Source organism: Balaenoptera borealis, assembly GCF_965194805.1.
Source record: "Balaenoptera borealis genome assembly, chromosome: 16".
Taxonomy (NCBI): Eukaryota; Metazoa; Chordata; class Mammalia; order Artiodactyla; family Balaenopteridae; genus Balaenoptera; species Balaenoptera borealis.
In genome coordinates this window covers 85,940,642-85,958,442 of record NC_138872.1, presented here as the reverse complement: position 1 = coordinate 85,958,442, position 17,801 = coordinate 85,940,642, and the positions used below count along the sequence as shown (strand labels likewise).

The following is a 17,801-nucleotide window of genomic DNA, read 5'->3' as shown; positions in this document are numbered from 1 at the left end:
TTCATTTATTCACTGAGTCAGCACCCTGTGGCTAAGATGGGGAATGTGGATTGGGTGATAAAGTAATTAGATGGACTCCAAGGGCTCAGCTTTGCCCGAAGAGTGTCATTCACTTGATGGACCACCGCTGTGAGGGTGACTCCAGTTGCAAAGCCCGTCACTCTTCTGGGCTTTTCTTCGTCAGCACTTCTGTCAGTGACTCGGAGGGGGTGGAGATGACATGCCTATCAAACATGCAGGTGTCACAGCTGAGACGGGTCATGCAGATATTCTGTCCCCGAATCAGAAATAAAAATAAACTGCTGTGTTAGATTGATGGCTGAAATCAGGCTGAAACATAAAAGGGATAAGCCAGACACTGCATTTACATACACACAACCAGCCATGTGACAGACGGAGGGAAGACGGGACTTGCCAACAGTTACCATAAAAAGAGTCGGTGAGGTGAGTTGAGCACAGATTCAGGGAGAGCGGTGACCATAATCTTGTAGATGACACACTTCCAAATCAAGGCAGATCATAATGCCACAGAATCCTGTTTGGGCTGGATGCCACCCTGAGGGATGGTGAGAAATCGGGGCCTCTGCAGAGGGGGATGACCAGTGTGGGCAGTGCTCTGTCAATCAGGTTGTGTGGGAAGCGGGAGAGAAGCGGGGTGTTTACTTGGCCCATGGGAGCAAAGCCCAGCTGGATATTTTTGTGATTTTCATATAGTCTAACAGCTCTGTGGACAAGGAGACAGACAGGCATCAATAGGCAGCAATTGTGGAAGGAAGGGTTTTAGTTCCGTGTAAGGAAGGTCCCTTTACAGCGTACGGCCAGGGCGCAAGTTGACTGAAGAGCAGCGAAGGCGTCTCAGAAGCTGTGCGGGCAGCAGCTGAGTGGCTGCCTGTGGGAGGAGTGGCGGGTGGGCTCCCGCAAGGACAGGTGAGTGAACCCCGGGACCTCACGGTGCTGGAACTACACCTACAGGAAAAGGCGGGTACAGAAATAGAAATTAGGCTTCTCATTGACTTTGAAACCATGTAAATATTGGGTTGGCCAAAAAGTTCATTCAGGCTTTTCCATAAGATGTTACTAAATTATTTTAAAACATTTATAAAAGAAATTCTGAAAAACTGAAGGCAAAATGAAACAAATGATCATAGCGGTATTTTGAATTGGTGACTTAGCCAAATGGAAAGTAACTATTTCAAGTAACTTTAAAACATGATAATTTGATTGACAATCACTAGCACAAAACCAAAATCAAAAGCTGGAGGAAAAAGAAAAAGGTCCAAAATCAAAAGCTGGAGGAAAAAGAAAAAGGTCAAAAGCCGTTTTCAGCAGTCATGTTGGTAATGGTAGTGCTGGGTTTGGTTTTTTAAGGTGCAACTGTATGAGTATTGTGACGTAAAGCAAATAAGGATTATGTGGATGTTAGGAACTGAGATTTTTGGCAAAGTTGAAGCCCTAAATTGGAATTGGCAGTACGATGATTTTATCTTCAAAGAAAAAAAGAATTTCTTGTGAAAAGGCCTGGAAATAAGAACCAACCTAGTAGCACTGAGCTTCCCAGTAACCCCCCAAAATAAACAGGCTTTCTTGGGTAAATGGATGATTCCAAGTCAGGGACAGGCAATAAATAACATATAATATAATATATAATTCCAAAAAGTAAAGAAGTTTATCAAACACTAATGAGGGCTTGTCACGAAGACTCCTGTGCCACCTTGAAGAGGCTCCCACTCGTTAAAGGTGGGATAATGTGAAAATGAATAACAATGACTGCAATGAATTGAAGTGTTCCAAATATATTTCAGTCCATGGATTCATAACAGTATATATGTTAAAAGCCTCATTAGTCATCTTTGGAGAATGCTAGGGAAACTATTACATACTGAATTTGTATAAAACTTTCCAATCAAAATCTCAAAATTTTTAGTGAGAAACTTGACCTTGATGGGTGAACATAACTTACTCACTGTCTGGTTTTATTCTTGAGATGGTCCCATTCAGATACCATCAAGACTTTTCATGATAACCTCTTCAAATATTTGAAAGTAACCATTGACAAGAAAGTATTTGCACAGGTGGTCACAAATGCCTGAAGATTATTTATTGCATTTTCCCCAGTTGAGAGAAACTTCTTTCTTGCCATTAACCAGAATGTAGATAATTCAGCCTCTTTAAATTATACTTTAAGGGTGGTGTTTCTTTAAGTTAACAGTTCTTCCTTTGATTCCTTTGACAAATGTAATGTCAAACGGTTTTGTGATAATGTGAATGGATTTGGAATCTGATCAAATGTTTTTCATATCAAGTATTTAAAAATAATGAGCATTTCTGTATATCTACACAGATAACTGCTGCCAGTCTTAATAATTTTTCTTTAGAGTTCAAACACTGATTCCTTTAGAATTATAAAACTGATTATATGTCATTAGTGAACAATTTTTAACCCTGTAAGGAAGTTGAAGTTTTGCTTTGGGTCTGTACATTTTACACATACATGTTAGTATACAGTCACTAGGTCTGGGGAGTTCTCTGTTGTGTCCATTCAGGTGCTGAAAATGTCACTTAATGGCCATTTTTGGTACCAGTAACTTTTCCTTCAACAAACCTTCAAAGTGAGACCCATTCACTAAAAACACTAACAACAATGATAATAATAATACTTTGTTCAGTTCACAGACTCTTGCAAAAACGCTTGTAGACTTCAATTTGAAACTGAAATCGGAAATAGGAAAGTTCCATTTATGAATAATACTGTTAGAAGATAAATGGTTGGCATGGCAGATGACCCAGAGACAGACCCAGTTCAGATCATTAAATCAACATTTCCATGGCAGGCCGATGAGTACTGACTGATGTACAGCACCAGCTGGAATCCCTCAAGAGAAGTTTTTTTGTCAAAGTGGTATTCTGATTCCATTTCTTTCACAAAGCGAAAAACAGGTGGGACTACAGTGTCTTGGACTTTGTTAGATTTACCTCCTGATAACGTCATTTAATGAGGAGTTCAGGTGAACAGGCTACCTCTTACAGACGAGAACTTCTCTGTGAATAAAACAATGGATTTATTCAATCTCAGGCTTTTCAGATTGAATTTTGCCATAAAGTCTTTTTTTTTATCCTTTGCATTTTTTAATGTAACTATAATTGATTTACAGTATTGTGTTAGCTTCAGGTGTATAGCTTCAGATTCTTTTCTATTATAGGTCAAAAAGCATAATCACACATGCCCTGTATATATGACTAGGTGAAAATACTAACCAAATTAATTGAAAAAAATACCCACACACAACAACAACAACGATTCACTAATGAGAAGCAACTTGCAGCTAAAGTAAAGCTCACTAGATATACTCTGATAGTGCAGGCGTCATTAAAAAGGAAAAGAAAGAGCTTGAGATGCTCATTAACTCTCTATGTTTTAAGGAAGCAGGATTTTTGACCAAGTAGCTTAAAAGCCAGCAAAACAGGCATCCAGTGATGGCAACTGTAGTGTATGAAGTATGAAATGACAAACTTACAGGATACCTGTATTGAATATAGTTCCCTGTGCTATACAATAAATCCTTGTTGTTTATCAATTTTATGTATAGTGGGGTGTTTCTGTTAATCCCATACTCCTAATTTATCCCTCTTCCCCACCTTTCCCCTTTGGTAACCATAAGTTTGTTTTCTATGTCTGTGAGTCTGTTTCTGTTTTGTAAAGAAGTTGACTTGTATTATTTTTTTAGATTCCACATATGAGTAATATCATATGATATTTGTCTTTGTCTGATTTACTTAATACGATAATCTCTAGGTCCATCCATGTTGCTGCAAGTGGCGTTATTTCATTCTTTTTTATGGCTGAGTAATATTCCGTTGTGTATATGTACCACATCTTCTTTATCCATCGATGGACACTTAGGTTGCTTCTGTCTTGGCTGTTGTGAATACTGCTGCAGTGAACACCAGGGTTCCTGTATCTTTTTGAATTAGCATTTTCTTCTTTTCAGGATATATGCCCAGGAATGAGATTGCTAGATCATATGGTAATTCTATTTTTACGTTTTTAAGGAATCTCCAGACTGTTTTCCACAGTGGCTGCACCAATTTACATTCTCACCAACAGTGTAGAGGGTTCCCTTTTCTCCACACCCTCTCCAGCATTGATTATTTGTAGACTTTCATCATGGCCATTCTGAATGGTTTGAGGTGATATCTCATCGTAGTTTGATTTGCATTTCTCTAACAATTAGTGATGTTAAGCATCTTTTCATGTGCCTGTTGGACGTCTTTGGAGAAATGCCTATTTAGGTCTTCTGCCCATTTTTTGATTGGATTGTTTGTGTTTTTTTGATATTGAGTTGCATGAGCTGTTTGTATATTTTGGAAATTAAGCCTTTGTTGGCTGCATCATTTGTGAATATTTTCTCTCCATAGGTTGTCTTTTCATTCTGTTTATGGTTTCCTTTGCTGTGAAAAGCTTATGGGTTTGGAGTTCGGGGTTTTTTGGAGCATGAGCCACCCATCTCCTCGCGTAGCCCTGCACCTTGCGTGGCCCTGCAATAAACCTTACTCTGCTCCAAAAAAAAAAAAAAAAAAAAAAAGCTTAAGGGTTTATTAGGTCCCATTTGTTTATTTCTGCTTTTATTTCTTTTGACTTGGGAGACTAATCAAAGAAAATATTACTACAATTTATGTGCGCAAATGTTTCACCTATGTTCTCTTCTAGGAGTTTTATGGTGTCATGTCTTATGTTTAGGTCTCTAAGCCATTTTGAGTTTAATTTTGTGTATGGTGTTAGGGAGTGTTCTAATTTCATTGATTTACATGAGACTGTCCAGCTTTTCTCCATTGTATATTCTTGCCTCCTTTGTTGAAAATTAATTGACCGTAGGTGTGTAGGTATATTTCTAGGCTGTCTATTCTGTTCCATTGATCCATATGTCTGGTTTTGTGCCAGTACCATGCTATTTTGATTACTGTAGCTTTGTGGTATTGTCTGAAGTCTGGGAGGATTATGCCTCCTGCTTTGTTCTTTTTCCTCAGGATTGCTTTGGCACTTCTGGGTCTTTTGTGGCTCCATATAAATTTCAGGATTATTTGTTCTAGCTCTGTGAAAAATGTCATGGGTAATTTGATAAGGATCACATTAAATTGGTAAATTGCTTTGGGTAGCATGGCCACTTTAGCAATATTAATTCTTCCAACCCAAGTCTTTATACCTTTCTGTCAGCATTGGTATACAGAACTTATAAATTTGTTCTCTAGTATCTTATTTATTCCCAGTGTCTATTTAGCTTTGACGATTTCATCCTTAGCAGCCTGTCTGGTATAGGATACACTGTGGTGCCCCCATCCAGAACAGTTCCTCTAGGTGACACACCCATCCCCAATGCCAACACCTGGTTGTCGAGGCTCAGAGCTGTGGCCCTCCTGGGCACTGCTACTGCCAAGGGGACGTGCCCCTCCCAAGGGGACCCCCTCCCATGGGTCAGTCTATGACCAATGGCTGGTTGCTGTGGGCACAGAAAAGTCCAGTCCCCTGGCCTCAGTTTAGGACAACTCGAAGGGGCATCCCTGCTCTGGAACTCCCTGTGGGATCAATGAGGCATCACTGGAAGCCTCTCCTTCTGCCCAGCCCTGGCCTCTTCTCTTCCTTGGCAGCGTGTCTACGGAGGACCCATAAAGCTTATACAGAAAACTCTTCATGGCCAGAGTCTGTTTCCAGGGCACTCAGTCTAATACACATATGTTTTTGAAACATAATGTTGTACGCATTTCTTCTGAGGCAGTCAAACTACTACTACATATCAAGTGCAGTTACTAACATCAGTACCCATCAGTTGGCAATGGAAGCTTTTCTGATTTCATAATCTTCCAGACTGAGTGTGTCTCCAGGTCATCTGACATGTCATCCGTGCAGCTTCTAACCGTGTTCTTCAGAAATGGGACCTTGCCTGTTTCCTGTGCTTCATTGGTCTCAGACTCATTGCTGACAGTTTCTACACAGCCTGGCAATGTGAGTGATTCTACAATTGCAGGAGGAGTTTGGCTTTAGCTATTAAATGCAGGACTTTGTAACTAGCTTCTTGTACTCAGACTGGTACAGTTGTAACCAGACTCATAAATACTTGTCCTTCTTACTTTGTACCTGCAGACAATTTTCCCAGTTCTAATATTTTTGTGTAAGAGTGATGTTTTGGGGAAAGGTGCTGGCATAATTTCCCTGGTATCTTTGCCTCCATCAAATACTACATTTAGGCTGAAGAGGAAGATTATTGAAACACACAAGTCTGCATTCTAGATCAGCCTCATTATAGTCCCTGATTAGAAAATGTTTCTACTATTCTGACTTGGTATCCCTGATGACGTTCCTTTAACCAAAAAGTTGTTCATTAAGGTGCGAAAATATGTCTTTATAAATATAAAATAGTATTAATAATATTGACCTAATAATTTTAATAAATATTTACATATTTAAATATCAAGTACAATAAAGTAGACTGTATGTATGTATGTAGTAACTTCAGAAATCAACTTTTCAAAAAGTTTTGGTTGAACAAATTCTTAAGAAAGTTTTCAATTAAATTGGGTTGGAAAATCCAAAAAGAATGCATGCAGTAAGCAATATTGATACATTCCTTTTTTATTTAATTAAAGGATTAAAATTCTGAAATATTCATGACATATATAAATTGTGTAATCTCTTATCCAAAATATTTCAAAAAGTAAATTATTTGAAGCTGTACAGCCCTGTAGTCCTTTCTAGTGAGTTGATTTAATTAAGTAGGTTATTTTTGTTTCCTTTTTTATAATTTGAAGTATAGCTGATTTACAATGCTGTGTTAGTTTCAGATGTATAGCAAAGTGATTCAGTTACGCATATATATACACATATATAGATAATCTTTTACAGACTCTTTTCCATTATGGGTTATTACAAGATATAGAATATAGTTCCCTGTGCTATATAGTAGGTCCTTGTTGTTTATCTGTTTTATATACAGTAGTGTGTATCTGACACCAAGTTCTTAAAGGATAATCTTAAAGGTGAGAAAAAGTGGCTCATGGGATTGACAAGGTATATCATACAGAAATCTTCCTAGAATCCTCTTTAGACTCTCTCTTTATCAGATCTTTTTCACTATCAGCAACTGCCAAAAATCATTCTCTTTCCCTCTCTCTCCTCACACATACACATGTACACACACACACATGCACATGTGTACACATGCACACACACAGTTCCCTACCTCCCTGCCACACCACTTTCTCTGCCCTTCCTCCTCCATCACTGGCTGTCACCTCTGTGGCCAGTGACCCTCACTGCCTTCCAAAGCCCCCTGGGAAGCATACCCTTGCATCCTTCTCTGATTCCTCTTCTTCCGTGGGAAGCAGACGCTTGGAATTCGGATGGACCCATTCATTCTCTGCTTCATTACTTACTAAGCCATGATGGCCACCCTTGCCAAGACCAGTACCATGTACTTTCACATATTTGCTTTCTTTTCTTCAGATTCTACAGTTGAGCACCAAGGAATCCTTTTTTTTTTGTTTTTTAATAGATCTTTATTGGAGTATAATTGCTTCACAATACTGCGTTAGTTTCTGTTGCACAACAAAGCGAATCAGCCATATGCATACACATGTCCCCATATCCCCTCCCTCTTGCGTCTCCCTCCCACCGTCCCTATCCCACCCCTCTAGGTCATCGCAAAGCACCGAGCCGATCTCCCTGTGCTATGCGGCTGCTTCCCACCAGCTAACTGTTTTACGTTCAGTAGTGTATGTATGTCGATGCTACTGTCACTTCACCCTCCCACCCCATGTCCTCGAGTCCATTTTCTATGTCTTCTGTAGGTTGTTATTTTTAAACATGTTTTTAAATTTCTAAAAAATGATTCATTTTGAAATTTCATCAAGAATCAGATCTTGCTGAGTTTACATCACTATCCAAGATGAAAGGAAGGGAATGAGGGAGAAGAACAGATTTTAAATCATTCATGTGTTATCGGGGAACACTTAATACCAGAAAATAATCGTAAGCATTATCACACATGCCCTGTATATATGACTAGGGGAAAATACTAACCAAATTAATTGAAAAAAATACCCACACACACTGAACAACAACAACAACGATTCACTGATGAGAAGCAACTTACAGCTAAAGTAAAGCTCAGCTTGACAAGCTGGACCAGTGGGCACCAGGGAAGGCGTGGCTTAGCCACTCCCAGCACCCCTGGCCGCAGATACTATGTATAGTAGAAAGTGCAAAATAGTGACGGATTCAGGAGGTTTACAGAACAAGTCTATGTATAGTTTCACTTTTCAAATAGACTTTAGAGGAATTTTAGGTTCACAGCGAATTTGAACAGCGGTGCAGGATTTCCCATCTCCCCCTGCCCTTCCCGCAGCGTCCCTCACTGTCAGCCCATCTCCCCCTGCCCTTCCCGCAGCGTCCCTCACTGTCAGCCCATCTCCCCCTGCCCTTCCCGCAGCGTCCCTCACTGTCAGCCCATCTCCCCCTGCCCTTCCCGCAGCGTCCCTCACTGTCAGCGTTCCCCTCCAGATGGTAACTCTGTTATCGCCGATGAACCTATTCTGACGCCTGTTTATCACCCAGAATCCACAGTTTGCTTCAGGATTTACTCTTGGTGTTGGACATTCTATGGGCTTGGACAAATGTAGAATGACATGTGTCCACCATTACAGTATCACACAGAATCGTTTCCTCGCCCTAGAAATCCCCTGTGTTCCATCTATTCATCCCTCCCTCCCCACCCCTGACAACCACTGATCTTTTTCTGTCTTCAGTTTTGCCTTTCTCAGAATGTCATATAGTTGGACTCTTAAGGTATGTAGCCTTTTCGGATTGCCTTTTTTCGGTTAGCAATGTATGTAATGCACACGTATGGTTTTCAAATGTAATTTCAACAGTTGTAAATTTTTGAGTGGCTGTAAACAATGGTTTACTACTGTGAAAAGTTGACAGACATCAGTACCTCCCAGCCCAGGTGCACCCCGTGGGCGGCACCCTGACGGGACCACTCTACCCTGCAGTGCCCCCTACTCGCCACTCTCCAAGAAATCCATTCTCAGCTCCCAGAAATGGCCCTTCTTTTAGGTTGCAAACGGTTTTCCAAAAGGAAAAAGACTCCTGTATCTGAAACCACTCCTGTGGTTTTCCTTTCACATTACCTGGTCGTTAGGTGTCCTCGAGCGCTGGGTGCTTCACCACAGAGCTCCTTGTCCTCGGCTGTGAGAATTGAGACAGTATCCAGTGAGCTAACACTGTATCCAACTTAAGACCGAGGACACACTGGGATCTATGCTGGGGGAATTATCTGGTGAAAATGAATTTTTTTTTGAGCAATGAAAATCACAGAAAAGCATAACACCTGTCACTTTACCAGGCCTCTTCAAGGCCTGCAGTTAGAGGCTTGGAAAGAATGGCACTTCAAATGCTAATTATCTGGGGAGAAAACATCCCTGGAGGCCTTACTCCCAGCAGCAGGAGGGCACAGCTTCCAGCTGGGATCCTGGTGAAGACGGAACCCAGCTCTGGACACATGGGCCTCCACCTTTCTGCAGACCGGTGGCAGCTCAGAGCCTAAGCCCGGCCTTTCCCAGAAGGGCAGGGTTACGTAACCGTCGCTAATTAAGACCTTTCAGCCATAGTGACGCGTTTGTTTGAAGCACTGTCGAGAGGATTTATGGGCTGTAGGTCTTCTTCTCACTTGAGGGAATTTTTAATCCTGTTGTCCGCAAATCTGTGAGTCACTTTTGATGACAGTAATTAGGAAAAAGAGAAGCTGAAGGATCTGAGAGAGAAGAGGGCTGAGAAAAATTGGCGATTTTTGGAGTAAAACCCAGGATGGGTAAGAGAAAGGAATCTGAGGCTTCAGAACCTCTATCCTGTGACTTTGGGGTGGAGAGTGTGTGCAAAAGGGCCAGACCCTGGGAGATTTGATGCGAGGATGGCACAGGCAGAGTGGTTCTCGAGTCTCATGGTTGTGTGCCATCTTGGGTAATGAGAAGGACGGGGGAATTGCCTTCTTAACCGGGTCAGCCAGGGCTGGAGGGCTGGAGGCCTGGGTCCTGGGTCCTGGGGTGGGGTGAGGGGCACTGACTTTAGGGTGAAGGGCCAGAAGAACCAGGCCAGTGAGTGCCTCTCAGCATGGCTGATACGTGACACCAAAGCAAAGCAAAGCCAAGAACAGCAGGAGATTATTGCTCATTTAGTTTATGCAAAATGCCATTTTATTAAAGTGTTTGATCCGTATGGTCTTAGTTTAGAGAATATAACAACATTTGACTGGAAAGTTGTATGGAATTTCAGAGTCACTGATTGGAAATGAAATCCCAGAACTAAGCCTGCAAAGAATGAGAGCGTGGGTTCTAAGAGGAAAAGTTACGGCTCTTTTCAGTCCTTTCCCAACGACTCTTGATATTTTTCCTTCCCCTTCCCTTTCCCTCTTTTTCTCCTTCCTCCCCTTTCCCTCCCCTTTTCCTTCTTTCTTCCGGGGGAGATTGTCCCGGTTACCCATTGCTGTAGAATAAACTTAGAGGCTGAAGGCAGCGCCGTCGCATCATATCTCGTGGTTGGGTGGGCTGGGAATTCGAGCCCGGAGGGGCAGTGCCTTGTGTCCGGTCAGTTGGCAGATGGGCTGGGCTGGCGGTTGGGTGTCGGGGGAGGGGAGATGGGTTCACTCACGTGTTGGTGCCTTAGCAGGGAAGGCTGTGAGGCCGGGCACCCTGGGACTGTCCACCTGGGCCCCTGCACACAGCCTCTCCAGCATGGTGGCTGCAGGGTCGCCAGACTCCCGCCATGGCCTCTCGGGGCTCCCAGAAAGGACCGTTCTAGAGATAAGGAGTAGAAGCTTCTAGTTCATTAAGGCCTGGGTTGTATTCTCTCAGTCAAAATAGTCACAGAGCCTGTGATTCAGGGGGTCCAAACACAGACACCACCTCTAGATGAGAAAAAGCATCAAAGAATCTGCAGCATTTTTAAAGTCAGATTTATTGCGGTATAACTGACATACAGTAGAATTCTACCTCGAGGGTACAGCTCTGCCCCTACCCTTAGCCCGTGGCAGCCATGCGTGTTTTCCCTCCTTTAGCTTTTCCTTTTACAGAATATCATAAACATGGGAACACCCGGCATGTAGCCCTTTGAGTCGGGCCCCTTTCCCTAGTGTAATGCATTCGAGGCCCACCTACGTTGTTGGTGAGAGTGAGGCGCTCCTTCCCGCTCACTGCTGAACAGTGTTCCATCCCGTGGACGGACCATAGTTCGTTTTCCTCTCCACCAGCTGAAGGGCTTTGGGATGTTTCCAGTTTAGGGCGGTTATTACTAAAACTGCTATAAACATGGCATACGGATTTTTACGTGAACTTAAGTTTTCACTTCTGTTGCATAAATACTTAGGAGCAGGATTGCTGGATTGTATGGCTAGAGCATGTTTAACTCCGTAAGAAACTACCAAACTGTTCTCCAAGTAACTATTACCATTCTGCATTCCCATTAAAAGTATGAGAGTTTCAGTTGCTTTGCATCTTCACTAAAATCTGGTCATTGTTTTATTTTAACTCTTCTAGTAGGTATATAGTGGTATCACATCACGATTTAATTTCCCTGGTGGCCGGTGATGTCGATTGAGGGCCTTTTCATGTGCTTATTTCTATCGTTATATTTTCTTTGTTGAAGTAACTATTTAATTATTTTTGACAATTTTTTGAGTTTTTGGTTTTCTTATTATTGAGTTTTGAAAGTTTTTTGTGTATATTCTGAATAAAAGTCCTTTATTGGATATGTGTCTTACGAGTATTTTCTCCCAATCTGAGACCTCTCCTTTCATTTTCTCAACAGGTGTCTTTCATAGATCAGAAGTTTACTATTTTGATGAAGTCAGATTTATCAGTTTTCTTCTTTCGTGGGTTGTACCCTTGCTGTCATATCCAGAAATCTTTGCCTAACCCAACATCACAACTATTTTTTCCTAGATTAACTATTATTTAGATTAACTAACTATTATTTTTTATAATTATAGATTTACATTTAAGCATGTGATCCATATCCATTTTGAGTTAGTTCTCATATACGGTGTAAGGTACGGATCCAGATTGGTTTTTGTGAGTTTTTTTGGCATATGAATGTCCAGTTTGTTCCAGCACCATTTGTTGAAAAAACTATCTTTTTCCACAGTTGGCCTTTGTGCTTTTGTCAAAAACCAACTGATATGTATGTGAATAATTTCTGAACTCTGTTTTATTGATCGATGTGTTCCTCCTTTCTCCAGTAACACTTTGTTTTAATTACTATAGATTTATAGTTAGTTTTGATATCATGTAGTAAAGGTTGTCCAATTTTGTTCTTCTTTTTTGAAATTGATTTTGCTATTCTAATTTCTTTGTTTTTCCATATAAATTTTAAAGTCAACTTTTCAATTTCTAAAAAATGCTAGCTGCAATTTTGATTGGGATTACATTCAACCTGTAGATCAATTGGGGGAGAATTGACATCTTTGTTATGTTGTCTTCCAATCCATTAATATACGACTCTTCATTTACTTGGGACTTTGATTTCTTTCATCAGTTTTCAGCATACAGATCTTGCATACAGTTTGTTAAATTTATATCTATTTCATGTTTTAACTGCCATATAAATGGTACTGAATTTATTTTATTTTATTTTATTTTATTTATTTATTTTTGGCTGCGTTGGGTCTTCGTTGCTGCTCGTGGGCTTTCTCTAGTTGCGGCGAGCAGGGGCTACTCTTCACTGTGATGTGCGGGCTTTTCATTGTGGTGGCTTCTCTTGTTGCAGAGCATGGGCTCTAGGCACGCGGGTTTCAGTAGCTGCAGCACGTGGGCTCAGTAGTTGTGGCTCGCGGGCTCTAGAGCGCAGGCTCAGTAGTTGTGACGCGCAAGTTTTTAGGGCTTAGTTGCTCCGCAGCATGTGGGATCTTCCCGGACCAGGGCTCGAACCCGTGTCCCCTGCATTGGCGGGCAGATTCTTAACAACTGCACCACCAGGGAAGCCCCAGTACTGAATTTTTAATTTCAATTTCTAGTTGTCCATTGCTCATGTTTCAAAATATAATTGACTTCTGTGTTTTGATCTTGTATCCTATAATCTTGCTAATTTCAGTTCTAGGAGTATATAGTTGGTAGACTGAGGAATTTTCTACATGGATGATCATATTGTCCATGAATAGAGAGAGTTTTTTTGTTTTGTTTTGTTTTGTTTTCCTTTTCTATCTGTATGCCTTTTATTTCTTTTTCTTGGATTACTGCACCAGCTTGCCCTTCCAGAATAGGAATGGTAAGAAAGACACCTTTGCTTTGTTGCTGATCTTAGGGGAAAGCATTCAGTTTTTCATCTTAAATAAGTTGTTGGTTATAGGTGTTTTACAGATGCCCCTTAGCAAGTTTAGTAAGTTCCTTTGAATTCCTACTTTGAGAGGTTTTTTTTAATCACTATTGGAGGTTGAATTTTGTCAAATTCTTTTTCTAAATCTATTAAGATGATGATATTTTTTAAATTCTATTGATAATGTTGAATTACCCTGATTGATACTCAAATACTGAGCCAGCCTTATGTTTATAAGATAAACCCCACTTGATTAGGATAAATTGTGATTTTTACATATTGCTGAATTTGACTTTCTAATATTTTATTAAGGATTTTTGTACCTGTGTTCTCAGGGATATTTGGCCTGTAGTTTTCTTTTTTTTTTTTTTCAACATCTGTTTCTTATTTTGGTGTCAGGATAATGCTTTAGAATGTCTTTTATTTCATTCTTCTTCAAATGCTTGGTAGAATTAGCCAGTGAACCTTATGTGCTTAGAGGTTTTTTTGTTGGAAGGGTTTAATTTTGTATTCAAATATTTGATAGCTGTTTGACTATTCAGGTCATCTATTTCTTCTTGAGTAGATTGGAAGTGTGTTTCTTTTAAAGAATTTGTTCATTTCGTCTAAGTTGTTGAATTAATGAGCATAAAGATACTCAAAATGTTCCTTTATTCTTTTACTCTCAGTAGGGTTTATAGAGGTGTCTCCTGATATTGGTGATGTTGGTAATTTGTGATTTCTGTCTATTCTTGATCAGTCTGGCTAAGAGTTTATTGATACTTAAAAGAACCAGCTTTTGCATTCATTGATTTTCTCAATTATTGTTTATTTTTATTTCATTGATTTCTGCTCTTTTTCTTTACTGTTTCTTTCCATAGGTTTAATTTACTCTCATAGATTCTTAAAGTAGAAGTTTAGATTCTAATATAAACATCTAAATGCTATAAATTCCCCTCTAACACTTCTACATCCCCAAATTTTGATATGTTGTGTTTTTCACTTTCATTAAACTGAAAATGCTTTCTAACTTTCCATGTGATTTCCTCTTTAACTCATGGGTTATTTTGAAATGTGCTCCTTAATTTTGAAGTTTTTAGGGATTTTCCACGTATCTTTCTATCGTTACTTTCAAGTTTAATTCTGTTGGGTCATAAAACATACTTTTTGTGATTTCAGTTATTTTTAACTTGTTTAAGTTTGTTTTATATGACATGTATATTTCAAATATGTCCGTCTCCGTTAAGTTCCATGTGTGCTTGAAAAGAATGTGTTTTATGTTGTTACTGGGTAGATTTTGAAAGAAATATTATGTAGGTCAAGTTACTTGATGATGTGGTTCTAGTCTTGTAGATCCTTACTGATATTCTTTGTCTACCTTTTTTTTTTTTTTTTAAATAAAGGAGTGTTGAAGTCACCAACTATACTAATAGATTTGTCTAGTTTTTACGTTCAGTTTTTTCAGTTTTGCCTTTCGTATTTTGAAGCTCTGTTGCATCCACATTTAGAATTGCTGAGTCTTCTTGGTGAATAGATCACGTCATCATTATATAATATCCCTCTTTATCATTGGTTTTATTCCTTGGTCGGGTATTTACTTTGACTGATATTAATATAACCACTCCAGGTTCATTTTAATTAGTGTTTCATGTATTTTTTTTCCATTCTCTTACTTTTAAGCTATTTGTGTCCTCATATTCAAAGTGGGGTTGTTTTAAACACCGTGTAGTTGGGTCTTGCTCTTCATCCAACTGATAATCTCTCTTTTATTGGTATAGACAATAAAATATATTGATAATATATTACATTATATATTTGATGTAACTGTTGATAGGATGGGATTAAAACCTGCCATCTTGTTAATTGTTTTCTATTTGTTCTCGCTCTTATTTTTTTCCTTTTCTCTTCCTTTTGCCTGCCTGCTTTCTGATTCATTAGATATTTTTACAATTACATTATTTTTCCTACTCTTGCCTTATTTATATCTCTTTTTCAAATCTGTTTAGTGATTACTCTGGAGTTTAAAATATATATCATTCATTAATTACAATGTCTTGAAATCCACTGTGTGTATAATGTAGGGACCTTGTAACAGTATACTTTCAATCCCTTCTTCCCACCTTTTGTGCTATTGTGGTCAGTCATTTTATTCTTACCTATGTTATAAGCCCACAATAAATTGCTACTATTTTTTGAGAGTGAGCCAAAATAAGAAAAAAATACATTATATTTACTTCATGTTAACCATTTCCAGAAGTCATCAATTCTTTGCATAGATCTAAAGTTTTGGTGTCTGATATCATATTCCTTTAACATTTGTCATAGTGCATGCAGGTCTGCCAGTAATGAATTCTCTCAGTTTTTGTCTTTCTGAAAATGTCTTTATTTTGCTTTCATATTTAGAAGATATTTTCGCAGAATATAGAATTCCAGGGTGATAGATTTTTCTATCAGTACTTTAAAGATATCACCCCATTACCTTCTGGCTCACATAGTTTCTGATGAGAAAGGCTGTTATTCTTGTTTTTGTGTCTTACATGCATTGTACCTTTTTGTGTATCTGCAGCACAGACTTTCTATACTCCCTTGCTAGCCTACATTCAGCCTTTAACAATTCATTAAGAATTTCAGCTGAATTTTCCCAATTGTGTGGTGTCCATTGCTCTTTCTCTCATGCTCTGTCACAAGCGAGCCCATGTTCACATTCCTACTCCTTGGGGAGGTCCATCTTTTCTTATATTTCAGACACTTCGTTGCCCTGTGACCTCAGCTTCCTTACGGGCTCAAGAAAAGTTAGGACTCTATCGTTTGTTCAGCTTTTTCTCATGCTTAATGGCTGCGATGTTCTTTCCAACTTTCTACAGCCTAGGCAAAGCAATCCCCGTGGCCATTTTTAGTCCACAAATGTTGGATGGGTGCTGAGTGAGAAGTGGAACAGTCTTCTTGGTGACTTACTGAGGGAGGGACCCAGAGATAGCACAGCCAGAGCAGATGGGAAAAGACAGGTGGCTTGGAGCGTGACTGAAGGGGCTTGGATGAATTCTATGTTTTTCACCTCTGCCTAATGAGATGAGCTTCTGAAGAAGAGCGTAATGAAAGGTGTAGTAATTTTTAACAGGACCGTGCTCTGTCCTCACGTGTTTTGTGCTAAGAGACTCTTGTCTTTGTTTCTGTACCTTAAGCCAAAGGATCCTTTGGGATTCAGTGTTTTTCTTTTGGAACAAGCTCCTAAAGAACCAGGACCTTCCTTTGCATCCTGCAAAACGTTGTATGGCACAGCCAGTGGACTAGTGCCCTCTCCAGAGGCCACTGAGGTTATCGTCCTAAAAAGCTGCCCATGTCACGTCACTGCTGTTTTCCAAGGCTTTTGATTCCCCACTGCCTACCGTATACACTGTTGCCCACTGTGTTTGGCATGTGAGGCCATCCCCACAGTGACCTGTCTACTTCCTCCGCCCCCTCACCCCCTGGACCCCACGTCCAGCCATGCTCACTGTTTTCTCACCGTTCACCAGGTTTTTCACAATACCACGCCTTTGCTCACTCCATTTTCTCAGGTGCGAATGCCTTTCTCAAGGCCTTTCCCTCCTCAAAGTTCTATCCCAGACCTAGTGCAAGTGTCTTCTGATGTGAGGCCTACCATGCTTTCCTAGGGCAGAGGCTCTGCCCTGTGTGTTTTCTAGAGTCACTTGCCTATTTCAATTCTATGAGTGCCTCCCCTAGAATATGACTTCCTTGAAGACTGGGCAGGTATATAATTGGGTTCAGTAGCTGTTCAATAAAAGAAGTGGAAAGTGGAAATTTTTTAAATGGTAATTTCTATGGCAGACAAAGAGAAATTTAGCCTACAAATGAATAAATAACAATACCTATGAAAAGGGATTTTTTTTTTCATGTGAAGGATAATTGGGCTTGAAACAATGTGATATATAACAGGGAAGGCAGATTTCTGGATGAAACCTTGCCTTGATCTCAAATATCGGGTAACTGAAAAAAAAATCAGAGAAGGCTTTTGTTTGCTATCCGTCCTGGGATCCCTAGGAAAGGCTCACCCGTGGGGCTAAGGTGATCCGGTCCACTTTTCTGCGTGTGCCTTAAAGAATTCCCCAGCAGAAAATGAGAAGTCGCCCAGTTCTTCTTCTTTGTAACGTCACGATTAGCTTCCCCAAAGGTCCATCACCCTCCCCGTTCTCAGTGCTGCGATCGCCGGTGAATCGTGAGCAGCAGCTAAGAGTCTCTTCTCCTCCCCCTGCCCCGCGTGTCCTGCTGTCTCACTCGGCTGCCCTGGAGCAGTGCCGACCTCGCCCCCGCAGAACGTGCAGGCGGAAGCCGTGAACTCCACGACCGTCCAGCTCCTGTGGAACCCTCCACCCCAGCAGTTCATCAATGGCATCAACCAGGGCTATAAGGTAGGCGCCTTGGGCCACAGCCTCCGGGCGGCTGTCGTGGTGTGTCACGGTCTTGTGAT

The 17,801-nt window shown here is 40.4% G+C and overlaps 1 protein-coding gene across 9 annotated transcripts in view; it reads left to right on the top strand.

Annotated features, from left to right (window-relative positions):
- Nucleotides 1-17,801, top strand: part of SDK1 (sidekick cell adhesion molecule 1) — an 829,158-nt gene that overhangs the window by 660,096 nt on the left and 151,261 nt on the right. For all 9 annotated transcript variants that reach the window (XM_082362848.1, XM_082362846.1, XM_082362847.1 and 6 more), the window contains one exon: nucleotides 17,627-17,742. In XM_082362848.1, the coding sequence (XP_082218974.1) occupies nucleotides 17,627-17,742 (116 nt within the window). The remainder of the gene's footprint in view (nucleotides 1-17,626; nucleotides 17,743-17,801) is intronic.